The 27,303-nt window shown below is 44.6% G+C and overlaps 1 protein-coding gene across 6 annotated transcripts in view; it reads right to left on the reverse strand.

The window, feature by feature from the left end:
* mpped2a (metallophosphoesterase domain containing 2a) overlaps positions 1-17,606 on the reverse strand; it is a 63,491-nt gene extending 45,885 nt beyond the window's left edge. Inside the window, exons 1-5 of one of the 6 annotated variants that reach the window (XR_006843937.1) lie at positions 16,891-17,606; positions 15,418-15,511; positions 14,163-14,449; positions 1,986-2,267; positions 1,320-1,867 (exon numbers count right to left, since the gene is read on the reverse strand). Coding sequence is in view for 4 of the 6 variants with exons in the window: in XM_046395276.1 (XP_046251232.1) it covers positions 14,163-14,308 (146 nt within the window). In the remaining 2 variants the exon portion in view is untranslated. Of the gene's footprint in view, positions 1-1,319; positions 1,868-1,985; positions 2,268-14,162; positions 14,450-15,417; positions 15,512-16,505; positions 16,727-16,746; positions 16,771-16,890 lie in introns of those variants that run through there. The other 5 variants (XR_006843936.1, XM_046395276.1, XM_046395300.1 and 2 more) reach the window with 5 other exon arrangements.
* Positions 17,607-27,303: the final 9,697 nt, after the last annotated feature.

Consider the following 27,303-nt stretch of genomic DNA (forward strand, 5'->3'; position numbering starts at 1 on the left):
CGAGCGTAAGTCAGAGTGGGTGAGACAGAAGGAGGGAAGGAGGAGTCCTCCCTGCTGTCTGTGGGAGGACATTCAATATGACTGAGCACACTTGGCTTCCGTGGCCTTTTGGAAAAAACACACACGGGGTCAAAGTTCAGCCCGAGCTTACTTCTTCAAACGTGACACTTCAGATAAGAAGGTCGCCGCTGATGTCGCTCCCTGACTCGTCGAGCTCTTTAAGGAAGCCACATAATCGTTATGATTGATTACAACACTTCCTCAGTTGTTTTTTCTTTTCTTCTTTTTCTCTCTGAAAACCTCCCGAGTCTTCACGCCGTCCAGAACAGACCGAAGCCGTTTGCTGTGCGGCCAAAAAACTGTCCAGCTGAAGAGCTCTTATCATACATTATAATATTTAAAGCACGCTATCCATCACCGTAAGAGATACGTCCATCTATACCACTGATGTATTGATAAGAGCTGACCAAAGGAAAGAAATACAGCACACGTCTTTCCCCCGTGAGGGTGGGATGCCTCTTTGTCAACCATCTGCATCAGCTCACTCACTCTTACAGTGGCAGCTTGTTAAATTTTAAGTAGTGTGTTTGTGGTGTGCTGAGGTCAGCCCTTTAACGTTTAAAGTTAATATTCTTCTCCAAGAAGAAGAAGAGCTTTCAAGTTTCAAATAAACTTTAAGTCAGTTTAAGAACAATTAAGGGTGATTCTGATGGCACAAAAGTTAAAATGAAGTTGACTCATAACCAGTGATTAAAGAAAAAAAAAAGATCAGAGGCATTAAGACTCACGTTCAGAATTAAACTTCAGCTTAGACAGAACTTCTTCTTCTACTTCCACCTTTAAATGTGTTTATTCATCAGTTAATAATTTAATGCTGTTAACGTGACAGACCTGAGACCTGCAGTGACTGATCTGCAGACAGAACCGCTCGAGAACAGAGCTGCGGCCACAAGTCGACTAACCGATTAGTCTGCTGAAAATTCTGATAATTGATCAGTGTTTCAGTCGTTATCCAACTTGCAGTCCTGCGCTGGTTCTTCACCCTTACTTAACTTGTCAGTTTTTCTGTCCTTGTTTCTAGCTGTACGTGTATTTCTGTGGAACAAACTGAGAGCCATGTAAAGCCGGAGACAAATTCCTTGTATGTGCACACATAATCAGCGTATCAAAGTCAAGATTCTGATCTGTTGGTTCCAGCTTCTTAAATGTCAGAATTTGCTGCTTTTCTTTGTCATTTGTGACAGCAAATAATTTGGGTTTCGAACTGCTTGCTGCACAAAAGAAGCAATCTGATGACGCCAATACTACTTCAAAAAATGTTTTATATATTAAATCATCAATGAATTAATCATGAAAATAATCAGTGGACTAATCATTTATGAAAACAACTGTTTACTGGTGTCCTACCTGGGAAATACAAAAACGGGTTTCATCTGTTTAAACTACATTTTCGCACATGCTATTACGCTATACATGTGCCATAAATAATACATAACGTGTGCACATAATAGAACAGGTTCTGTACATTCACTACAGAAACACTACAAGAAGTATGTGGATAATCAACGTGAACGGCTTTACAGCATTACAACCATATGTTATACCAGAACTGTGGGCAGCAATTCGCTGCTGCGGCTGCCTCCACTCCTCTGACAGATACTGACTGCTGGGATTTGCTCCCATTTGGCCATGGGAGCCTTCGTGAGGTCAGCCGCTGATGCTGGCTGATACGGCCTGGCTCGGGTTCTGCGTTCCAGTTCATCCCTAACGTGTTGGATGGGGCTGAGGTCAGGACTCAGTGCAGGTCAGTCCACTTCTTCCAACTCAAACTGGAAAACAGTTGCTGTACGGAGCTGATTTCATCATGCTGAAACAAGAAGGAGCCTTTTCTAAACTGTTGCCACAACGTTTAAATTAACTAAACATTATTATGTGCTACAGCATTTAGGCCCCCTTTAACTGGAACAACTGGGGAGTCCACAGACCTTCCCACTTGCAGACTAGCATAGGATATGAAGATTGTGTCCTGGAAGGGTTAATAGGGTCAACGACCTCTGAGCTGTCCACTTGTCTCAGACAGGAACACATGTCAATCACAGTCCAGTCTGCGTCTCGGTCCATTTCATATGTGCTGCCACCTGCTGCAGAAAGATTAGCCTCCAGCTCCTCCTTCTCCCTCTCTCCTTCCTGCTCCTTCATTGTTAGTGGAGTCGTCCCGCTAATGATTTCTCATCAATAAGGCCACCAGCGGGGACTAAAAAAACCACCTAAAACATCCAGGGTCAAAGGGGAAATGTGGAAATAGATTGCTAACCAACTCAAGCTGCCCTGTCCACACCTGACAAACCTGATCAAAACTCGCACACACCCTGGTTCACACAAAGCTCCAATCACACCGACTCTACAGGCAGCCATTTTTAGAGCGTGTGAAACTGCAAAGACAAACACAATTCAACAGTAAGCTGACAAAGTCAAACACCGCAGACTGCAAGATTATCAGATTGTTGTTAACCACAGCAACTGACGTGGCGCTTTAAGCACTGCTGGTTGGAGTGTGTGGCACAAAGAGTCGCACATCCAGCAGATCCAACACGTTTCTGAGAGCGTTCGGTCGCAGTCGGTCAGTTTGATTGTTCCCTCGCTCTCCGCCACACTGATTGGTGCACATCGCGTTTTGGCTAGCAGCGACATGATCTTTGGCTACGAGCCGTCCTCGGTCACGGCAGCTGGCTTGTTCTTAATGCAGCGCAGCAACATGGTGGTGTTACAGCTGAACTGAAAAGGAGCATCACACAGATCACATCACTTCTTTGTTTGTCAGGAGGAGAAGTGCGCACAACCGAGCTTTGTTTGGCGCACTTCTTTTATCTTCTTTAACTGCAAGCACCGAAGCCTTAGCAGTGCGTTTGTATGTGTCAACAAATTAACCCACAGACAGATGTGCAAAATACTGTCGATAGTCCCTACTCCGAGGTTTACCATCTGGCTGAATTTTAACTTCCAGAATTTGACAAATCTGCAGACCGTTTGTAAAATAATTGAATTTGAGTCCCAATCCCAGGTTGTCACAACGGTTTTGTGTTGGTGCTGAGCTGATGAGAAATGAGACTCTTTCTCTTTCTCCAGAATCACTTAATGGTGTGTTTACAGACAAAAACCAACACTTGCTGCATATTAAATTAAATAAAATAATTTTCACTTGTTGATTAGTTAGTGCCACATATTCTAACGCAGTCACTTGGTTTGACATGTGGGGGGCGCGCTGACAGAAAGAGTCGCTGCAGACAAAATGCAGCTTCAACGGTCAGAAGTAAAACCACATCAGCTGATAAATGGACCTCAAGACTCCACCACAAAGCCTGTCAGACGAAATTTGATATTTGTGTCCACTACGCTAAACGAGTGGTGCATTTAAAAGATAATCACAGCCAAACTGGAGACAAAATAGCTACTGTTCCACCACTGAGCTCGCACTCTTTATCGCTCTTTCAGGAGAAACATCAAAACACAATGCTCCCCATTTCCTCCATCTATAACCTCAGCATCAGCTCCCCTCCCCCCTCCAACAGACTCACTCACACACACACACACACACACACCGCTCACTCATCCACAGCGCAATACCATTTCTCTGAGAGCAGCAGAGAGAGCGCCTCTCTTATCTTCTGCATTTCAGCTGTCTGCGCTAATTCAATAAACTTCAGAGGAACAAAATGAACACTGGAAAAACGGAGAGGAGGCTGCTGCTGCTGCTGGTGGTGGTGCTGCTGGTGGGGGTGCACAAGGGAGCAGAGAACGAGGTGAAGGTGGGAGACGAGAACAAGCAAACGAGAGAGCCTGACAGGAAAAGAGGGGCAAAAAGCACGAATAGAATTCAGATGCAGAACGACATAAATTCATGAGAGGAAGAAAAAATGAAAAGAAACAGAGTGCACTGTAAAAAACAAAACAATAACAATAATAATAATAATAACATTCAGATGAGAATTGATTTTAAAGAACAGTGAACGACGGCCCTTTGCCTCCATGCCCTCCCCCTTCATTCCATTTGTTCAGGCAGGGTGCGTCCTCCTCATCCTTCCCATAATGGCATAAAGGCACACAAAGCCTGCGCTGGAATATCAGCACCACAGAAACCTTCCGGCACTGCGCTGGGAAATAAATTGCTTCTGCTAATGCCCCTTTCATTACGGCACAGCCCTTAATTGTGCTGCTGACAGTCCGCCTGGCCGCAGGGCTGATGGGAGGAAAGCTGAGGAGACGGTGCGATGTGGCCCCTGAAGCCAAACCCCAACCAGCAGACTAAACCAGTGGAGCAGCAGTCACCTGGACAGGCAGCATCACTCACAGCAGAGAGGCTGCATGTGAAAAAATAATAATAATAATAAACAAACATGGCAGCTTCACCTAAATGGCACTGCGTCAAGCAAAGGTCATCAGAAGCGTTTCTGTGAGGTAGCACTGACACCACTTCCTGTCGCTCAGAGCAACGGTCAACCGTGGGCAACGGGACTCATGTTCCAAATTACAGGGCAAAGTTCTTTCTGTGTGATCAGACAACATTAAATGCTTCGTTTGTTAAATGAAAGAGAGAGTCTGTAGAAAAGCTTATTTATCAAAAAGTACAATTTCCACACAGCCGTTCATACAACGATTATTTCTGACAAATGCTGCCTCGGTAATCAGGCAAACATACATCGCATGTGCGTAACACAGACGAATACAATTAATGCATCGAGTGCAAAAGCAGAAACACTGAAGTCCAATTATGAAAACTTCCTGAAAAGGCCCATTTTGTTTTTCAATCAAGATCAAAAACCTTTCAGGAGAGATCCAAAAAACGTTAATGTTTATTTAGGAAGCGATCCATCGACACGAGACTAACAACAACTTCTCACTGTTACGTCTGATCATTCACAGGAGAAATGAAACGCTCATCTCCATGTCTGCAGGTGGGGCGCGTTCAACAGTGATGTATCAGTTATATAACAGAATATCTTGAAGAAAAGCGTGTCTGCAAGCTTCCATGGAACAGAATGACCGAAACCCCGATGGCTGGTAAAGGCAAACCAAACACACTTTAAACTGCATAAATGGAGGACATGTCACGCTGACAAGTTGCAGGCCCGGGCAGCTTTACCTCCATTTCATGTCAAAGGAGGAAGTGACATCATCAGGAGATCGTGCCCTGTGATGCCAGGCGCCGCGGCTCAGAGGCCAAAAATCTCCAAGACATCAAACGGGCTTCAATCTCCAAAACAGCAGATCTGTCCAATGTCAACTGTCACTTAACCCCCCTCACCACCACCGCCACCACCACCGTCCGTCCCGCCGGGCTCCAACAGCAGGTCAAGGGTGGAGAGGGAACTTAATCAAGGGTTCTCCTGTTACAAAAGCCCCTCCACTCCTGCCGGCGAGCAGCGGCGGGCTGACAGAAACAAAAGAGCACAAAATGGGACTGGCTCTTTGTTCTCACGAGAACCGAAGCCTGACTGCCGCTCCTCCACGAACCGTGTGGGAGGAAAAGGGGGGACGGCGAGGTGAGAGGTAAGCACGAGGCTGTACCATTATATAGAGAATCTGTTTATTGTTGGGCTTTTTTGCTTTTTGTGTTTTTTTTTTAAAAAAGTGGCCATTGAGGCTGCTGAGGTGGTTTCAGTTCCCGAAAAAAAGAAACCCGTTGTGGGACATCAACGGGCTGATAAACAGACTGAACTGCTGTTTTGTTCACTTCATTATTCAGTCTGACATTATGTTCATGTTAGCCGTTTTCTGTTTGAGAAAGGAGGGGTCATTTCTCTGTCAGTATTCGACCCAACGTCACTGTTTTCCGTCCACACGGTAACGGTTGCTAAGTTAACTTAACATTCGTTATATGGAGTGAGGAAAGATGTCGATCTACAACACTCTGTGTAGCTCATGTAGCTCACCCACACCATGTTTTGTTTAGAGTGGACTTTCCAACCTAGTTCATCCATACTATATGGACAAAAGTATTGGGACACCTGACCATCAGCTTCCACTCTTCTGTGAAGGCTTTCCACAACATGTTGGAGTGTTTCTGTGGGAATTTGTGCCCATTCATGCAGCAGAGCATTTGTGAGGTCACACACTGATGTTGGACCAAAAGGCCTGGCTCACAATCTCCGTTCCAGTTCATCCCAAAGGTGTTGGATGGGGTTGAGGTCAGGGCTCTGTGTGGGCCAGTCAAGTTCTTCCACACCAAACTCATCCAACCATGTCTTTATGGAGCTTTGCTTTGTGCACTGGGGCACAGTCATGCTGGAATAGAAAAGGGCCTTCAACAAACTGTTGCCACAAAGTTGGAAGCATAGCATTGTCCAAAATGTCTTGGTGTGCTGAAGCATTAAGATTTCCCTTCACTGGAAGTCAGGGGCCGAGCACAAACCCTGAGAAACAGCCCCATCCCAATACTTTTGTCTATGCAGTGAATCATAATCAGTAAACTAATCAAAGAAGAGATTCAAAAGTCTCCATTAGAAATGAGTCGGGCTGTAATGAATTTCTTTGTTTAAACTTTCAACCTTCTATTGAGGGCTGAATGTTTAAATGGAGCTTTGAATTTTTTAAATCCCATTTTATGATGTCATGAAGGCGTTTCCGATCGTTTTTGTTTTAACAAAAACAATCTTGGTAAAGCCGGTTTTTAAAGGGCAAACTCACTTGGGAAAATAGCATTTTGGTGCTCAAACATACACTTGGATGTTTGCAACGTCCATACTGGAATACATAAGGAACAGTACTGGGAAGCTACACAATAAAATATCATTGGACCATTTCAGTAATTTACCAAAGTACAATATTGCTTAGCTGGGCTGTAAGAGCAGCGTAGCTCCTTTAAAGAACAGGGAAGACTTCAGCCTTTAACTGTCGCTTTTTCATGCAGAGAGGAAGGTGTCGGTGAAAGGAGTGGAGCAGGAGGAAAAGAGTGGCAGAAACTGTCAGTTTAGCAGTAAATGTACAGTGCAGGTTACAGTTTGTCAGTAAATAAAAGCTGCAGCTTCTTCAGACCAAAGTGAAGTTTGTGTGTGTTGTTTCCCAGCTGCTGGAAAGATGCAGGGTGTTTGCCCCGAAGCAAGAATCAACTTCATCTCAGAGGAAAACAAACATCTCGTCTGCTCACCGACTTCGGTCTGGAAACCGAACAGGGAAGGCTAACAGCTGAAACACAGTTTTTTTTCTATTATTGAGGTTATATAAACGTAGCGTATGGTGCTGTACGTCACAGATCGCTCTGTGAGATAAAAACATGATGTGAATTTTGTAATTGTTACTTCTATCTTTTTCAATAAATTGAGCTTCAACATGACCAATCAGAACCATGTGATCCAAACAAACATAAACCTCATACAAAGCATCTGTGGGAAATCAGAGCAACAAGCAACACAGGGAAAAATAAAAAAAAGCTGGAGAACAAAATCCTCAACAAGTTTTAGTCCCTGGATCATCATCATGTCATCTGGAGACATTCTGGTTTTAGACCAGACAGCCACAAAGGAAGAACAGAGCCTGGACAGAGTTTAACTTCAGGTTGTAACTGCACCGCAAGCTAATAAAACACTGTAACAATTACAGTGCAGCAGTGACCGTGAAAAGCAGCTGCTGCTATTTTGAAAAACACTGGGGTAAAACAGCAAAGACAAGTGTTTGAGCTCGAACATTAAATTCAACAGTCAAGGGTCTCAAATCAAGACAAATAAGCGTCGACTACAGCGGCGATGGCAGAACAGAAACGAGAGGAGCGGAAACACGACGGGTTCCACTGCAGAACGCGAAGCAGACCCTGAGATGCTCGGAAAAGAGGAACATTTAGCTTTTCTTTGCGTTTCTATCCGAGATCTACGAGCTGCAGCCAAACCCAGAGGAGAGGCTGACATCTCTGACAACACAGGGGAGTTTTGAAATCACTTCAGTCTGAAAGTCACAAATTCTCACACAATTAAACTGCCAATTATCTGAGCATTTGCATCTTCAAAGCAGCCCCCGCAGCTGAGGGGTCTGCACAAACTTGTTTATCCACATCATGATGCAGGAGAGGACACGGAGGGTCTCTCCTTGGACAGTCCATTTGGTGCTGAAAATTGAGTCACATGAGCAGGAAAGCTACTATTACCAACACAGAGATGGAAATGTCCTTTTTAATTATCCTCGGCCAGCTTACAACATGCTGAGCAGCCTCCTTCCATCTGATACACAATCTGCCAAAAATCTTTTCACCGTGTTCACATAAAACAGAGTCACCGTACGCAAAGAACATCCTGTAAAAAAAAAAAAAAATCACGATTCCTCGGATTTCCTCCACCACATTTACAGCCCTGTTCCGCCACACCAAGAGAAGGAAATGTGAAGGATGCTGCGGGAGTTCATTAATAAAAACCAAGGCGGTGCTGAGATGAACGTGTGAAGGCCGTGTTGCGCGCCGTTCGCTCACCAGCTCGTGTCAAAATATCCACGTGTGTGGATGCAGGCGGCGGCGTCATTAAATGATTCATACTTACGAGCTCCTCAATTATTCAGAAGGCTGGAATAATTAACAAGGCATCTGGAGGAGAGGAGTTTGCTAAATGTGGGATATTTTTTCTGGGCATGTGGCGGAGGGCAGGCTGAAGAATTTCCATTCCCCAGCATGTAAATGAATATTCTGTGAATGATGTTTTATACAGAGTAGACAACCGGCTAAAGAACATTTTAACACTGCAAGTTCTCAGGACACAACATGTCCTTTGTGTTTACAAGCGATGCTTCTGTGCCATGGAAAATCCTCGTTTCTGATTGGCTGCCCACACTGTTTCACTCAGTTTTTTTATTTCATTGTGTTATTTTAGTTTGGCAAAGTTGCTTTGTGTTAAGACAATCGTGAACACAGAAGCCTTCTGAAGAAGAGGTTTTGTACTCCTCATTGTAAGGAGCAACAACTTTTGTTACCTAAACTGAGATATTTAATCCCACCTACTCAGATCCGACAGTACGCACAGCGCACATCTGATCGATTCAATTCTGATTTGGGCCGCGTTCACACGAGGTCCTAAAATCAGAAACAGATCTGATTCATTGCAATGCGACCATCAGAGTTGTTTGATTTGGTGGAAAGCCTCTGACAGATGTTACAGATGACATCCTGAAATTGTGGATGAAATCTGTTTAACGCCGATCATGTGACAGTCCCACCACACACACACACACACACACACACACCTCCATACAAAAGATGCAGCCAGAAAAAGAAACAAAATGAAACCCTGAACATTGACTTCAGTGGCCACTGTGTTTACTCCCGCTCGTGTGTGTGCGTGTGTGTGTGTGTGTGTGTGTGTGTGTGTGTGTGTGTGTGTGTGTCACGTCGTATGATATGTTCACACTGTGATCAGATATGAGCTCCCCCAGTCACTTCATCAGCACAGGATAAGTGCAGGTTTTACAAAGACAGCCTTCCTGCTTTCCAACACCCCGTTGAACAAACCTGGAATTGAACGTCACGCCGATTTAAAGCCTGGAACACAAAAACAAAGCAGGCAGACTGTGAAACTAAAAAGAACTAAAAGCTCCGGCAGTCCCATTTCAGGTGCCATTTTGGAAAACGGAGCAGGTTTCTCTCTCCAGTTTGTCTCCCATCGCTGACCCTGGCAAACACCAGGGAAGTCTGTGGCTTGCCTGGCGCTCACATCCGGAGGAAATTAAATAAATTAACACTCCGAAGGCGTTAATGGCGTAATGCAGTTAAGTCATCGAGTGAGAAATGCCAACACATCTGGGATCGAGATCAGCCACAAACAACATTACTCCTTCACAGTCCAACATGATGCACTCGATTAACTGAACATTACTGAAGGCCTGAATCACTTTTCTCCCTCCAAATGCCTTCATGCACCAATTTCTTCTGTTTATGAAGCAACTACGGTCTGTACAAAATCTCCTACGCACGTTAAACAGTATTTCATCTTTGTAATATTTGTGTTGATCTCATCTTGGGCTGTGTGAAATGGTAATGGGCAATTTTCTTATATTTTTAAAGGATCTGTTGAAAAATAATCCTCAGTTGCAGCCCTACCAGGATTTAATTGGGAGGGGAAACTCGTGGAAAACATCATAACTGCTTTTCTGAGTCTTTGCGAATACGTCCCCGGGAAATGAAATGTTCAGAGCAATTAGGTTCAACTGAGTGCTTCAAAATACTGCAGCTATGACTTACCACTGACCTTTTTCTGGAGTCCAGTAACAGGAACAGGATTTGGGACATTTTAAGACTTCTTCAGACCTTAAATTCAAGACATTTTCAGACTATTTAAAAGGCCCACAAAAACCTTAAACACCCGAAGCTCTCCAGCCTACAGTCCTTTTAGTGTCAGCTCTGTCAGTTTGTCTGTCTGCCTGCGTCTGTGTGTCGGGCCTTCCCGCAGTCTGGCCCAGATCCTGCTCAAATTGGATTTTAAGCCATTAGTGTCCCAACTCGAAGCATATGTTCCAAGTTGCTGAGCATTTCACTTCACGAGACGACGATGAGGGGGCTGAGGAAAGAGACAAAGAAGGGGGAAAAAAAAACACAGACGGAGTAGAAAAATAAACCAGACACAAACAGGGCTGGACTGAGTCTGTCGCTCACTTACAGACAGACAGAGAGACAGACGTCTCATGCCCCAAAGAAAGCCCACTTTGACTTCGGGGTCACGTTCCTGAGCGTTAGCCTGTAACTGCCACTCTGTGTGTGTGTGTGTGTCTGTCTGAACAGCATGAGTGTGTACATGCATGTTTTCATATGTGGTTCAGGGAGTGATACCTTCAACACCACACAAAAGGCGCTGCTGTACTCCATCACAGAAATCTAAATATTCTGTCTAACAGGAGGGGGGAAAAAACATTAGAGCAGGGATTGTATTTCAAAAGGCAGGCGAACCCCTCATTTTTATCCTCCTTTTTCTTGCTTTCAGAGAAGCAACAACTTTATTTATGTCCAAATACTGTGGATGCAGTGAGTGAGAACCCCCAAGCCAGTCGGATCATTATCTCTCAAATCTAAACAAGCCTTTACTTTCCCAGAACAGAGCGAGTATTCTACAAGCACTTAAACATAGAGGGGGGGATGGGCTTATAGGAGCGTGTGTGTGTGTGTGTGTGTGTGTCCGTGATCCCAGGGTTCCCAATCCGAGTGTAAGAATGGCAGGGTAAAACACTGCAGGCTCTGTGGAAGCCAGGAAACAGCCTAATGTATTTATCCAAACACATATCTGCTGAGAGGCCCCGTGGCTTCGACACATCCCCTTCCTACAGGGGCTTCACCTCCAAAACCCACCACAGCAACAACCGGCGCGACTGCACCACATGGGCAACAAACAACTGGACTGATTACTGACGTGATTATTTGTTTCAGGAGGTTTAACTGCATATTTGCACTTTAAACACGCCGTTGCTGTTTCCTTTGCTGTGTTTCTCAGACCAGCAGGAGTTTGGTCTTCTTTTCACTCCTGCTGTCTGACTTTTAATACATCTTTTTTTTTTTTTGACTAAATACACCTAATGAACAGCTACTTTTTTTCCTACGAGGCAAACATCATCCACAATCTGTTCTTGTTTTTCTGTGTCTGGAATAAAATTAAACTGTCTCCAGATGATGATCCACCTTCAGAAAACTCTTCTCTCACTTTGCTCGTTTCTCCTTTTCCTACACAGAGCTTTTATGTTAGGTTTCACTGCTGCTTCTCCAAGTGAACTTTACTTACAGTCAACTAATGCTACACTGCAGAATAAAAGGCTGAGATGAAGCACACCAAGACCGCACAGAAAACAATCAAAATCAAAATCCTGGGCGCAAAAAATAATAAGAAATCTAAAAATAAGGAGTGAAATTGAATCAAAAATAGAATTTTGCACAGGTCTTTCTGTTATACTTTAAAGCCTGTAATAAGTGTGTACTATCTATTATTTGCCTTGTCAAAAATAAAAAGTGAGGGAACCTCTTCAAACATCCACCCAGAAACTGTTGTGGTGAATCCTGTGCTGTCTGGCGCGTGTTAACCTTGATTCATATTGAAGCGCTTGGCCTGATTTATCGCCGTCTTTGTCAACCATTAAAATGGACTGACGTAACACAAACTGCGAGGTGACCTCGTCTCCTTTTCCACATTCATCCACGCTCGTCGTGCTGGCAGCTCCGCTCGCGGCTGAGGAATCCCAAAACAACACGGGGCACAATGATGTGAACGCTGCCAGCACCGAGAGGAAGGTACGAGTCCCGCTGAGCTGTTTACATGATTCCATAATTTGAACATCTCCCCAAAATATTCCTGTTTACATGAATGTCCAGACAGAATGGTGGGAACCTCAGTGTTTGAGGTAAACAAAAAAAAAACAACTCATTTACCAGTTTGTTGTTGCTCCCCAAACGTTTTCACAGATCTTAACCTGCTGCACAAATCGTCCTCCAGCTCTGATTAATCAGTCTAAAAGTGTCTCCTGTATGATGTTTGTGTGTCCATGTGGTCTCCGTGTCTCCCGTCACATAGCGTAAACTCTTCTGTGAGTCAACTTTGCGACTGGTTCTACGTCACAGGATGGTCTGTGCAGCCCGATCGCCGCTCAGAACGTGGTGAAACAACTCCATAGCGCCTCCTATCAGATGTCCATTTATGACGCTCAAACGAGAGCTCGGATTCAGCTAACTGTTTTTAGATTTTGGGGTTCAAGAGCAGAAACATGTTTTGGCTTTGTTTGTTTTTTTTTTGGAAAATGTTTCAGGATCCCTGAAGCAACTCATAAACTAAAGGTAAAGAAATGGCTGTTTAAGCTTCAGTGTGTTTTTATATTGTCAAGATCTGAGGCCTGTAGGGGTGTTTTTACGGTTTATGGAGTCAGCAGGGGCTCCATTTTCTCACGCTAATGCCTGTTGGGTGTGTGTGACTTTGTAAAACCTAAATTAAATGTTGCTTGTTTTGAAGCGTAAAAATCCCCAGCAACACGCTGAATGTGTAATTATTTTGGTTGCATATTTTTATATATCCTGATGCCAAAGGGAATCTGAAAAGATGGTAAGAGCGTGTGTGTGTGTGAGTGTTTTTCTTTAAAAAATTATAATAATAATAATAATAATGCATCTAAAAACAGCCAATCAAACCACCCACCAAAGTTCAATCAAAGAGCAAGAGCTTTCATCACTTCCTGTCCCTGCTGCAGGTGTTTACACAACACTCACACACTGTGTACGCACCACAACCAACAGCCACAAACCTTTTAGAAAAGCTCAGAACAGCATGCAAACATGAAGCTCTGTGTTAATATCTGCCCACAGATGAAACACACAGCGACGTGTGTGTGTGTGTGTGTGTGTGTCACGATGGCTGCCGGGTCAGTGCTCTGACCCACACTAATGAGAGGCAGAGTGTAACCACATCAGACAAGAGCAACGCTAAGTAACTGGTCGGATAAATAAATAAAGCGAGCGCCCTAATGCAGACAAAGCGTTCATGCACCGCGATGACAACATGGCACCAACGATAACGGTCTCACAGAGCGACCACGAGGCGAGCCGTCCACAACGCACGGCAGGCAGATAAAAAAAAAAAAAAACCCTCCTGAGTCAGAAAGGCTTTCAGTCACGTTCAGTTTTCAGTATGTGACTGAATGCTGCATGTTTTCAAATTTCAAACCTGCCACACTCGCAGCAAACTTTAGCACGCAGATTTAACCTCCTCAGATGGGACACAGTGCAGTTTGTGCAAGGACAAAGTGTGTCCTCGCTGGACACCGTACCCCCTCTGAGCCTGAACCAATTAAATCAAAGTATAAACACACACTCTGCATCAAACAGCATCCTGACTGGCTTCCTGTTATACATATGAGCTTCCTGCACATAAAAATGTCTTAATTTCTACGGATAATTAATCTGTCTGAAAATTGTTTAAAACTTCAACAAAACCAGCCTGAAACATAAAATCTGCAATGAAATGGCCTCATAATAAATAAATCAAGCATAGAAAGAAAATTTTAAAAAAACACTTGGATGAGCGTATGTCTAAAATTATGTCTGACACATTTAATGACACGTACGTATTAAATTATTTTTCGGCATGTAAAAAAAACATTAATTATGCTTTTAGTTTACAAGCCCGTAGCAGGTGATGCACAGTGTGTGAGTGTGTGTGTGCCCTTACATGTGGACGTGTGGAGGTTGGAAGCGGCTCTGGTTGATGTTGTAGTGTGTGAAGGCCTGTGTGGGGTTGGAGCTGTACTCGTCCACCGCGATGGTCACTTTGCCATGAGCCATCCTTCCGCCGTTTGGACATGAGACGCCGTTCATTCACCGGGATTCAGCAGCGAGCCGTGCAGCGGTCATCCTTCAGAGCCGCTCAACAAGCCCAGGAAGTCTCCCCCAGCAGCAGCAGCAGCAGCAGCGGGAGCAGCGACCCAGCCGAGCAACTCGACCACGACACACTGCAGTCTGCACCGACAGGAGCAAAGACACACACACACACACACACAAGCTTTTGAATAGACTGGCAGGAAGGTCTTTCACAAAAGAGGAAAGTAAGAAAAAAACCCTCTGAGAGTCAGTTCACATTTTTACTGTTCACAAAATTAAACGCACAAGCAAACACAGGTGGCTTACAGAGCTGAAATGACTGTGGGGTGAAGCAGAGGAAAGACAGTAAGGAGCTGATCCTTTTCTAATCATCTCTAATCACTACGTTCATATGGATCCTCTACGCTGCAATTAGAGTTTCCTTGTTCGTTTTTTTAAGAAACCACACCGATTTTGTGCTGCATCACAGTTTGACTCCAGAGGAAATTAATTCCTGAAACAGCTCATTAAACGAAAAATGCAGCAAGGCAACTTAAACGTAATTAGCAGATTTATCCTACCTTTTCAAACAATATGGCATTTCGTTAAGAGAATAAACAAAACCTTTCAAAAACTAAACACTGGAATGTCATGCAACAATCTGCAATTCAGAAAGCGCACAGTTTGAGTTGCTGCTCTGCTGCTGCGCATAATCCAGTTGGTTTTAGCGCAAACAAATATATTCAAATGTAAAAATGACTGCCGGCATGGCCTCTGAGGCATTAGCCTGTTCAAATAAAACCAGGAGAAAAAAATAAAATCTGCAGGTGGTGATCAAATTGAACAGCCTTCAGTAAAACCAAGAAATTCTTCACAATGCAAAACAAGCCCGAGTCCCCGCTGACAGCTACAAAAATAAAGTTCTGCTTTTCTTTTCCAGGCCTGCTGCTCTCACTTCAAAATGGACGAGCTGAACTGCTCTGGTGTCTTTAACGTCAAAAGCACCACCGTACAATAAAAGGCTAAATCGGGTTAAAAACCACACACACACACACACACACACACTTTCTCTCCTCAAATTGTGGCAGCACAACAAGTGCGGTTCTGCGTGTCCAGAGCTCACTCACCGGGCTTCGCCGTGCGTCTCCTCGTGCGCCCTGAGCTTCCCTCCTGTCTGACCTCCCTGACTGACAGTAAAGTGGCCACTGTGGGCTTGGCAGCCTTTTTATACCAGGAGCCAGGAGGACGGGAGGAAGAAGAGGGGAAAAGGCAGAAAGAGAGAGAAAAAAATGCCCTCAATTTAACAAGTCTGTCATCTTTTTTTTTTCACTTTGGATGATGATCAGCACCTCCTGAGTTCATTTAATGGCTAAATCCTGTGATGCAGCAGTGGTAAGAATAAAAAAAACAAACAGGCTTCAACCTCCAATTGTTGAATAATAAGCAAACAACCTCCCGATTCAAAAGTAAAAAACTGTCCTATTTTCAGAAAAGCATTGATCTGTGTTTTCTGGGTCAGCCGGATGCTACGTCCTATGATATGTGCCATGAAGTTAAGTCAGAGAGATTTATTTCAGGTGGCTAAAATCAATCCCTGCAAATAAAAACACACACACACAGTTGAGGTTTAAGCAGCTCCTCTACGCTACAAAGTTTAAATTACATGACTCCCAACTCCAGTGAAACCTCGCTGCTGCACACAAGGCACAAGTTTGCTGCAGATCTTCCAGAAAATAATATGAATAATAATAATTTCACTTCAATTAAAAGCTGCTCCTGTCAGATGCCCGCACACACTTTCACCTCAGCAGTCATTTCTCCCAAAGCAAAATCTAAAACCCGAAGTACCACCGCTGCTGCCTTTCGGAAAATCTCTTTTTCTTTTTTCTTTTTAATTTTGCAAATGTAGGCCGAACAACTAAGGACGGATTTGTGTGCAGCATGTTTCACAGTGTGTGTGTGTGTGTGTGTGTGTGTCGGGCTGCTGAAACTCGTCTTGCTCGCCTGTCTGTCTCTACCTTGTGGCTACAGTAGCAGCAACTAGCTCTCTAGCTTAGCCTGCTAAAACCTGCCCTGGCAGTGGATTTTTATTATGCAGGCTGTAGCCTCCCAATGAGCTGCTTTTCTGTAACGGCGGTTCACTCTCACACACACACACACACACACACACACTGTCAGTCCCGTCGGTGAATACAAACAGAGCCGCGATACACACCGTATAGCTAACTTCACGAGTGGAAATCACTCCGGTACGCGGAGGGGAGTAAAGGCGAATAAATTGACCCTGTCTGATACCATGCATGTACACGATGTGTGCTATGCGCCGCTTGCTGTTGTTGACACTGCCGCTTGCAGAAATGTACACAAAAAAGAAAGGTCCGTGCGATCCTGAACTCTGCTCCCGGGATAATAAAAACACCCAAAGGTGGTCGGTGTCACAGCACCGCCGCGCTAACCTCTTGCTCGTTCCCGTAAATGACAAGCCACCTTTTAACCGACGGCTTTGTGTCAAGAATTTCTTTTTTCCCTCCGCGTCTACCCTCGCCCCGCTCCCTCCCTCCCTCTTCGGTTCTCAAAGCAAAGCGGAAATGTTGCTCTACCTTCGTCGTGTGGGGCTTTTTTGGTGCGTTTTTTATCTGGTCGGAGAAAGGGTGTCGGGTCGGGGTCGCCCTCTACGCGGCTGTGGTGGCGGTGGCAGCAGCAGCAGCGGCGGCGGCGGCGGCGGCGGAGGGACGCGGGTCCATGCGGCAGCAACAGGGGAGCGGGCAGGTTCGTCCGCGGCCGTCCGGGGGTAGCGGCGGTCTGGGCGTGTAGGGCAGAACCTTCGACCCGGCGGGACCTCGGCTGGCTCCTATGGAAAGAAACCAGACAAGAGAGCGAGGGGTAGAGAGCCGGAGAGGAGGGCGAGAGACACTGACAGACAACAGTGAGAGGGAGAGAGCAGACTCGGTCTGACGGAGGGGGAGCCGGAGTGCAGTGAGACGGAGCTGCCACTGGGGTCAGAGAGCAGAGAGAGCAGGAGCGAGCACAACCCCCCGCCACCTCCCGAGCGCGCGCCCTCACCGGCGGGCACACGCGCCGAGAGGAGGAGAGAGCACAAGAGAGGGGAGGAGGGAGGCAGGGAGAGAGAAGGAGGGCGCTCGTGCAGTCCCGCTCGGCCGCCGTGCTGCATTCAGCCGCTGTCGGAAATGACACCATTCTTTTGAGGTGCACTTATTACATGGCGGAGACCTATAATGAACCCTGTAATACATGTCAGTTAATAAAGCCAACATTTGATTTTGATTTGATTTCATAAGTTACTTTGTAGGGTTAATAAGTTGTTACTGATGGCTGTGCTGTGCTGGCTTTTTGCAGTGGGTTTAGAAATGGTTAGTCAGTTTTCCAAAGTGATCCCAAACTACTCGATGAACAAGTCAATTCAGTCGAAATGAGTTGTGTGTTCTGGCACAGTTATAATCAGTAACAAAATTATGTGGCTTTATGAATCAATTTTGTGATGATGATCCTGAGGTATTTGTATTTGAGGCCAGTATTGTTACATACAATAACATACACATTTCCTTTTTTGATAAATGAATGGTTCCACTTTCCTGTAAGCTTTAACCAATAACTGATAGGTTGTAATGGTTTTATTAAAGGTAAATAAATCAAGTTTGGTGGGGAAGCAGCATTGCTTGGAAAAACACACGACTAAATTGTCATGTTTTCTTTTTTAATGACACCATAAAGGGTCTGTAAGTTGTAATTAATGGCTTCTTGTTCTGTAAAAAATGGTGCGTGCACGTGGTTCGACTTTAAATTAAATAATAACCTCTGAGCGAGCCCTTCTGCATCTGTCCTGCTATTACTTTTATTGCCCTGGAAGCACAGAGAACAGAAACACACAAGCTCAACCGTTTCCTTCCCTCTTTGTGCGTCTCCTATTGGTCCTGACGAAAGGTCTCACTGTTTGAGGTTTACTTCTGGCTGTCGGGCTTCATGGCATGGCATAATACGACGGTTATTGATTTTATCCCATGAAATCTTAGGCACTATTCAATATTTTGGCTGCTGCACCTTGCACTCATTCACTACTGCCTCATTTTTAAACCAGCAAACATGCTGAAACTAATTAATTTTCTCTGTCACGATGGAAGCGAAGATCCTGATACAATAGATGCATTTTTAAATTGGTCTTATTGGAATAACTGGAACATGTGAACGCTACGCAGGCTTGAGCTGACCTGAAATATTTCCTCGTTTTCCTCGTCCTCCTGATCACAGATGTGTGGGGAAAACGGTGCCAGAGTATAGAAGGTGTTGCAAAATCTATGATTAGAAGACAACATGGCCCCTTTGGGTTCACAAGTAAACAATACTAATGAGTACCTGTGGGAGTCCTTCACACAACCTGAAATGGGGCAGCACAATTCATAAACTGGGGAAAACCCTGGAACATGGATGACTCAGTCTAAAAACACTTCCTGGTCAACACAACTGAACTCGTTGATCATCAGTTCACCAAATTATACATCAAGCATACATCAATGTAGCTGAGATGTACAACAAGTGAACAGACTTGCTCACACTCATTGGTGTTTCCTGAGTGTTTCTTTCCACGCAGCCCACTTTGCTAATAACAGAGATGGATTTATACTTGCAACGCTGCAGCTACAAGAGTTTGAAGCAGCCACTGGTGAACTGGTGCAACAAAATATTTTAGGCCCAAAAGTTTGTTTACTCGTTTTCAGTTTTTATTTTCTGTCTGCCTTTCATTGATTTCTACGGTCTTTTGGTTGGTGCTGGATGCTCCAACAACAGCTGGATGGATTGCCTTGAAATTCTGTGCACAAATTCGTGGTCCCCAGTGGGTTGTAGGGATACCGTGTCAATTCTCAGAAACACTGCAGTGGCTCTTAATTAACAGTTTACATTCAAAGATTTGTGACTGTGGTTCATTTCATGAAGTTGACATTTTAAAGTTTTGGTTGACATTGCCATGAAATTTGGTCCAAATATTCATGGTTTCCAAGTGATGAACCCTGATGACTTTGACTGACTTTTCATTCAGTAACACTGGTAGATCAGGGTTTTCCCTTATCTACCAAAAAATCTAAAAATCTACAGGCTGAATTGGCACACACTTTTGGCAAAGGCATTCATGTTTCTCAAAGGATCAGTCACAATGATTGAACACCTCTGACTTTCTCCTCCACGAAATAAAATGTCTCCAATAACTGTTGAATGGATAACCGTGCGGTTTGGCATTCATGGTCTTTGTGAACTTTGGTGATTCATGCATATGTCAGTTAACGGCGAGTATTACCGCCCACAGTGTGCCCATTCAGTCTGTCTTGGCCAGACCATGAAGGGCTTTAAAAGAGAGAGAAGTAAAACCTTTAAATGAAAAATTTAATCTTTAGGAACAAATCTTCCACATTTCACCAATGCACACAAAATAAACAGACAATTCGCGTCCTTGCACACAGAGAGTCGCAGTTTAACGAACTGCAGTAATTCTGTGTTGTACTTCCACACATGTTATGAAGATTCGCTGAGGCACAGAGGCGTAAAAATTCCTGCTAATGTTTCTATCTTGTGGCACATCATCTAATCTCTCATGTGCACAGATTAAACGTCACTCACAGATCCTGTTTGAAAGATGTGAATATCAGATTACAATCGGGACAAACTGTTTTGCCTTCATTGTGTGCTAACATGACGAGCTTACGTATATTAAAGTTTGTGTCAACTGAACCGAACTGCGTTGTATAAAATATGATAAAACTGATATTTTCAAACAATGTTCTCTATTTCTTCACATCTTATCAGTACAGTATTGGTCAATATCACCCATTTAGACAGACAATTGTATTACAATAAATAATTTTTCTGTAGGATGTTTCTCTTCTGGAAGAAGATAAACGACACTATTGAATTGCTGTCCATCACCGACTGCAGCAATGATTCAAATCAGTCAGGAAAAAAAAAGAGGAAGAAAGAATTAATTTGTCAGTGCCAAGGCTATACCTTTTAATACACTGATGGGATTTTTGATGAGAAAAGGCTGCATGGGACGGTCCATAATGGACTCATCTGAGGGGCTCTGCCACATTTACATGTCTGCCGGTCGAGGCAGAGCTGGATTTTTCTAATTTTACTGACATGCTTCAATTTCCCAGGCCCATCAGCACACTCCCCACTGCCACAACAGCCCTGCAAGTCATTTCCATTTGACTTTTCTCTTATCTGCGCAAAAAAAAAAGAAAAGCATTTCCATCTACTAGCCAGCGGGTGTTAATATGAAAGCAGGGTTTGAATTTTATGTGGAGAGGCCACATTTAAACATTTGACCAGCGTTTGTTCTCCTGACTGCATATAGAAAACTGATGATAGATAGAGGACCAAATGTCACGGAAGAAATGGCTTTTGCCATGAATGTTTTATTCAGCCCCGTGTCGCCGCCGTGATCACATTTATACAAAAGAAAATGTAAATGTTATGCAGAGTGTTTAAAAAAAACCCACTATATATTTTATGACCTTCTATAAAAGAGGGCAAAATGACTTTCCATCCAAATAAGGCAGAAATGAAACACATATTTAATGGGAGAGGGAAATAGGAGTGTGAGCTCTTTCAGGAGGCAGAGGGTGATATTCACTTAACCTGCCGGCCGAGGAGGTTCGACGGCTCTAACCGGCACAGATTTACGCCTGTCTGTGGCAATGCCTGTCTTTCCTCGTCACCATGTGGATAAATAAAATGGAGGCCTGTCTGTCTGAGAGGCTCATCCACAGACAGACAGGAGTTGGGTTTTTCAAATGTTAATGTCATTCAGATTTATGGGAGGCAGATAGATGGTTGCTGAGGGTATGGCAGGCCAGATACTGTTTATGTCATTGAAATGCACACAGACAAAAATGTTTGCCCCTGAGCCTCGGCAGCACATTGAAGACCGAGCTGCCGCCGGCACCAGACTTGTGTTTAGAAATGAACAGAGAATTGAATACAATCTCCAGATTCAAGGAGGTTGTGTTTTTTCTCTCTCTTCTCTGCTCAGCTTGGTTGTTATCAGCCAGCAGGAAAAAAAAAAAAATCAAAGCTATATACAAGTTAATTTTATTAGCACACAAAGTGCTTTTGTCCAGTGGAGCTTGAAAAGAAGGGGAGAGCAGGAGAGAAGAAAGGAGAAGAGAGAGAGGGAGCACACTGGCATGAAAGCCAAGTGTATTAATTCTCCTCCCATTCTCCTGCTGTGTTGTGATAGACTGAGTAATATGCAGGCTCACTTTCTATGCCAAAGGCTAGATGAAGGCTCACAGGAGAGGACTCTCTGAGTCAGTCTCTCTCTGTCTGCCTCGCCTGCTCTCCGTCTCTTTCTTTCCAGCCCTTTAAACTTCAGCAATGTTAAACTGTAAAAATAAAACAATCATTTAATTTCCCCCCGAGATCCACATTTATCCAGGCATTCGACACAATCTGCCCGCCTCCTCCCGCTCCCTCGCTCCCCGCATGTGTGTGTGAAGCGGTCAATACAGTATAAATTAGGAGAGCACAGAGCCAGACTGGCTTCCATTTGGACTGACTGTGTATTAAATCACGTTAATTGATTAGCTGAAGTTCAGAAGAGGACAACGCGGGACTGCACTCGGTCCTCAGCTGTTCTGTTGATGTGGCTCCTGCTTGTTTCAGGTGATGACCTGAACACCTACACCAGCAATTAATCTACTAGTCGACTGTCGATCACTGCGGCAACTTTCTCATGCTGCCGTTTGCCAAGAGGCCCAGCGTGACGCGACTCGAAGTCTAAATGTATACTGTATACGTGCTGCTTCACGTTCATGTTGCACACATACAAATAACAGAAGCTGTTTGCACTCTTCATTGTAAAGCTGCATGAGGCGTTTTCAGTATTCTCTCTGATTAATTTATTTATACGAGCTGAAAAAATATTAATAAACCCTCAAACTTTAGCCCTCTGTGTCTGTGCTTGGCTTTCACCGCAGTAATTTTTTTCCAGGGAGTGAGAAGAATAGCAGAGGATAACAACAGGATGAAAGCATGTCAGCAGGTCAGCTGGTCGAGCAGTGAGGGCTGAACTTCCAAACACTGGGACTCACCCAGAAAACAGAGTGACAGAAAGAGGACGGAGACATCAGATACAAGACAATGAACCCAACAAGAGCAGGAGGAGGAGGAGGAGGAGACGCTCGGGCGGAGAGGAGAAAAGGCAAAAGGACTGTGAACAACAGACTCTGTAAAGTCAGATGGCGTACATACACTAGAGTCTGGTATCAGAAAATCATCAGGTGTCAGTACCAGTAGCACCTTAGAGCTTTGTTCATTCTTTTATGGAAACAGGAGCATCAACAAACCGGGCTGTAAAGCAGACTTGGGATCTATAAAGAGTCATATTTTGAGCCTGGGTGTATTAAAGGAACTGTGCTGCACCTGAAATCACCCATACACCATTCCTACATAATAAACAGTCAGTAGTGAGAATCCTCATCATCAGCAGATGTTCAGGGGCGGCTGAGGCTCAGGAGGTAGGGTGGGTCGTCCACCCATTGTGCAGTTGGCGGCCTGATCCTCACCTCCCCCTGCCCACATGTCGAGTGGTGCTTGGGCAAGACACAGAGGAAGCAGTGATTTCCTACTCGCTGGTCTTGGTAAATTAGGAGGGTTGGGTCAGGGCATGTGGTGTAAAAGCGCATGCCAAATCAAATATGAGGATCATAGAAACCAGTTGTCCATTCCGCAGTGTGCAGGATCCAGATGGAAACAGGTGATCCACCGTGGAGACTCTTAATGAGAGGCAGTCGAGAGAAGATCATCAACAGACAGAACATAACCAGCCCCCAAGGCACTGATGCTACGCTACGTACATCACATAACATACGTACCGTGGCTTAAAACAGTATGTTAGCTAACCAAAAGCATGACCTTTTCCTAAACCTAACCAAACTCTCCAAACAGTCCAAAGCACATAATATGTTGTATAATAATATAATGATATGTTATGTTTGCCAGCAAATTTTATTCTGACAGCTCAGCCCTGAGGGTGACAAAAAGTGACGGGTAAGAAGAGCGTCTGAGTCTGAAGCTTAGAGGAAGGCTAACCAGGCTGATGAAGCTGACGAGAAAGTGATTTTCTATTGCTCCAACCTAACCACGGTTGAGGCTCCTGTGAACATAATCCAGACAGTGATTATGTTATCCGACTTTGAGATGAAGTCTAAAACAGGTGTAGAAATGTTGATATGACACAATGCCAACATTTTATTTTGGTTCCAATTAGCACCACACGTTCATTTGCAGCTTCTATGTCACTGCTGGGGGACAGACTTTATTATGACTTCATTCTCAAAATCTCAAGGTGGTCCCGTTTCCCCATCGTGCCATCCAGGTTCTGCTGTCAGAGGTCTACCTGGAGAAGCCAATTGTTGTTTCAGACCTTCGAGGAGCAGAGTGCTCAGCTTCCTGCAGAAGGCTACACCTGTGCCGTCGTGTTGGACTCTGATAACCTTCTACCTCCCTGAGTAAATGCATCTGCAGCATGTGTGAGTGTGTGTGTGTGTGTGTGTATGAGAGAGAGAGAGAGAGCCAGGTACGACAGTCGGGGATGAGTTTCATTGCTTTGTTCCCTGCTGTGAAAGTTGATGGGGTTTCCCACCGAGGATGTGTGAAATGTTCCTGGCAAGTGATTTGTGTGCCAGTGATTTGTGTGCCTGTGTGTGTCTGTCTGTCTGTGTGTGTGTGTGTGAGAGAGAGAGAGAGAGTAAGAGAGGTAGTATAATCTGACATTCTGTGTGTGTGTGTGTGTGTGCGTTACAACTGTGCCTGAACTGGTGAGAGAGGAAGCGAGTCTGATCGAAAAGCCAGGCGATGCAGTCTCACGCTGAGGCTCTCATTTTAGCTCACAACTGCTTCGAAACCCGTTTGATTGTGGCTGTGTGATTCATTTCAATGTCTGCCAATCTTCTGAAGACTCCTTCTTCCATTCAGACATCCCTGCTCTCCCGGTCGTACGGTGGCAGGGAGGGTTCAACGTGCTGCAAACAGGAAAAATACTGCGGATAGAAGACCTTCTCTAAAAGCCGATGAACTCATGTTGACACAGGATTTGCTATCCCAGTCTGATTGGTTCATTTTGGCTCATGTTAACTTATCACTGTTACATCAATAGCATCATGTTTGTAGCACAAAAATGCCATAGATATTTACACGTCACAATGTAGGAGATGGGCTCAGTCGCTGCTCGGCTGCTAAGAGCCGGCAGACATCTGGGTGGGACAACTGGACCTTCTGGATTAACACTGAAAATCACACCAGAGCTGAAAGTTTGCTTTTAAACTTCTGGGATTTGAAAGCGGATTTATGTGCACTTTCCCTTATCAATCTGTACTGTGGCGTGTCAGGGTGTTCAGGCGCTGCTGACTGCTGGACTGGAGGGGAAATGTTCTTTACTTCATACAGAGAAGACAGGCGCAAAAGATCTGAGGTCTCTGCTGTATACACCCAGACCTCTTCCTGTTCATATACTGCACTTAAACCTGCATTCTTCTGTTTCGAGATGTTAGTTTGGGGTGATTAACGTGTGAATAAATCTGTCCGCCCCCTCTGTGTCTCTCGACGGTGTGGATGGTGTCTCCCGGAGGAGAGGGAGAGCTGACGGAGGTGTGCAGGGCTCAGAGTCCTCCTGCCGCTGCATATTTTATCCTCTGTCACCGAGCTTTCAGCGCTGCGCTCCGCCCCCCAGTGATTTACTGTCTTACAGCAGCCTCGTCACCGCACAGAGGAAGTGTGTGTGTGTGTGTGTGTGTGTGTGTGTGTGTGTGAGAGAGACAGAGAGAGAGAGAGAGACATCACCAAATGGACCTGATGGTGTAAGAGATACGTGGGAATATATGACACGAGGAATATTTGTTGAGGGACAAATAATGTCCCGAAAAGTTAATTTAATCATCACCTGTGCAACACTGACTTTCTGGACCTGCAAAGTGTCACTTTGTTGACTATCGGTCTGGACACAGTTTGAGAATTAGTCTTGATTTCAGGCAATTAAGGGCGAAAGCCTGCAGCACAAGGAATTCTCATCTCATTTTTATAATGCAGTGCGACTCAGTTATTGTATGATTAATGAATTTGAACTGATCTCTGGTGAAGTTGAAGGACAGAGAGACAAAGTGTAGCTATGATGTCATCCGGAGACAAAAGTCCTGGAGCTCCTTCATGGATGGTGAATGATGGAATGACTGCAAGGACACGGAGATGGCAGCCATAATGGTTTTACTGGGAATAACCCCCTCCCCCCACATTCAAATAAAACTCAGTGGGGTGAAGAGGGTAGAGGTCTGTGGACAGGATCAAGAGTTTTTTCAATAGTTTAAAAACTGATGATCAACAGTAACATTGTGACTCTTAGTGTCTGCATATTAGAAAAATCTGGATCGTCAGAAAAGCATGACAAGGGTCCACTGTGTGTGATTTCTCATATTAGATATTTGGATGAAATCAGCAGCTTGAATTGAATCTGAATCAGTTTACCATCTGCTGGCTGCAGGTGGAGTTTAATTAGCCTACCTCGAGGTATATAGGATAAGGTATACTTCATTCAGTATGTCATCTTGGTAGTAATTCATGCCAGATTCTGTATTTGTTGGATTTTGATCTTGATTTTCAGATGGACTGGAGTGGCATGTGGCTGTGCTTCCTCACACATGTTGCACATAAAGCATGTGATGTGACTGTAACTAACTGCTCTCTGGTTTCTTTTTCCACACAACATCCACGCTTGGTGCCCACACAGTCGACGTGAACTCTCCCACCCGGGCTCCCAGTGAATCAGATAAGCTGCCCAGCCCCCATGAAGGAGATTACACAAATTTATGCAAAGCCTGTAAATGATTTATACTGCGGAGCACAACAAAGGGCTTTTTTACAACACTGCGGACAAGACGAGGCGAGCGAGACAGCGAGAGACACTGACACCTGCAGTAATCCCCGCATTCGCCACCACATACGTCTGACTGTGCCAGCGCCAGCAGCAGAGACGCAGTAAAACATGACGGAATTCGTGCTTCATTTTTAAACAATAATGCTAAAAGGCGGCATTCGAGGCACATTCAGTCGTTGCATTCCATTTCAAAGGAAATGCAAGGAAGTGAATAACACACACAGGACAGCCATTGTGGCTAATGCCAGCGTCATACAGGCGGCAGAGTGCAGTGATGGTGGAGCTCCATTCAGGACCACAGCACTCACTGCTGGCCTTGGGTCTATGTTTAGAAAGAGCTTTTAAGCACTCTGATGTCTTGTGTTCACTGCAAAAAAAACAAAACAAAAAAAAAAACATTTCATGTGTGCGTGTTTGCCATGTGCGTCTGTGTGCCGTAGTGCATTATGTTTGTATAAATGGGAATTCTTTATCAGGGAGGATAAAAGCCAGAAATGTGTTTGAGCTCTTCCCATCTCCAATGCCAGTGTCACTTCTCCTCACCCAACCCCACCCCCACCCAAGGATCCAACGCGTGGCCGGGTTTATACACTATTCATAAAGACCACAGTGTGGGAGAAAAATGGAGCCATTATTTCCAGGCAGCAATAGGATATGTTTGTTTTGTGGCCCTGAGTGTCGTGCTGTGGTAGTGAGTTTGTATGAATGCATTCATGTGTGTGTCAAGAGTCACATTCACAACACGTTTGCATGTTTAGACTTTTGTAGCATGTATCATGCAGTTAATCGGAGGCCTTGTGGAAGAAGCATTTCCACTGCACAGAAGCTTAATTGTACAGTTTCAAGTGTCTGGATGGACAGAAGGTACCAGTAAACCGAAACAGGAAAAGAGAAGTACCCTTCCGGTATCCCCCGTAGGACCGTAAAATGACTTTTGAGCTGCTGGAGCTCATTTCTTGGGGATGTCTAATTTGCCACTGGAGTCGCAGGTGAGGAGCTGCTGAGGAGAGCAACAGGAAGCTGCTCTCGGAAAGTTTACCTCATGTACAGTACGTTTAGCTTTTTCTCTCATAAA

The sequence above is a fragment of the Scatophagus argus genome, chromosome 1, assembly GCF_020382885.2.
Source record: "Scatophagus argus isolate fScaArg1 chromosome 1, fScaArg1.pri, whole genome shotgun sequence".
Classification (NCBI taxonomy): domain Eukaryota; kingdom Metazoa; phylum Chordata; class Actinopteri; family Scatophagidae; genus Scatophagus; species Scatophagus argus.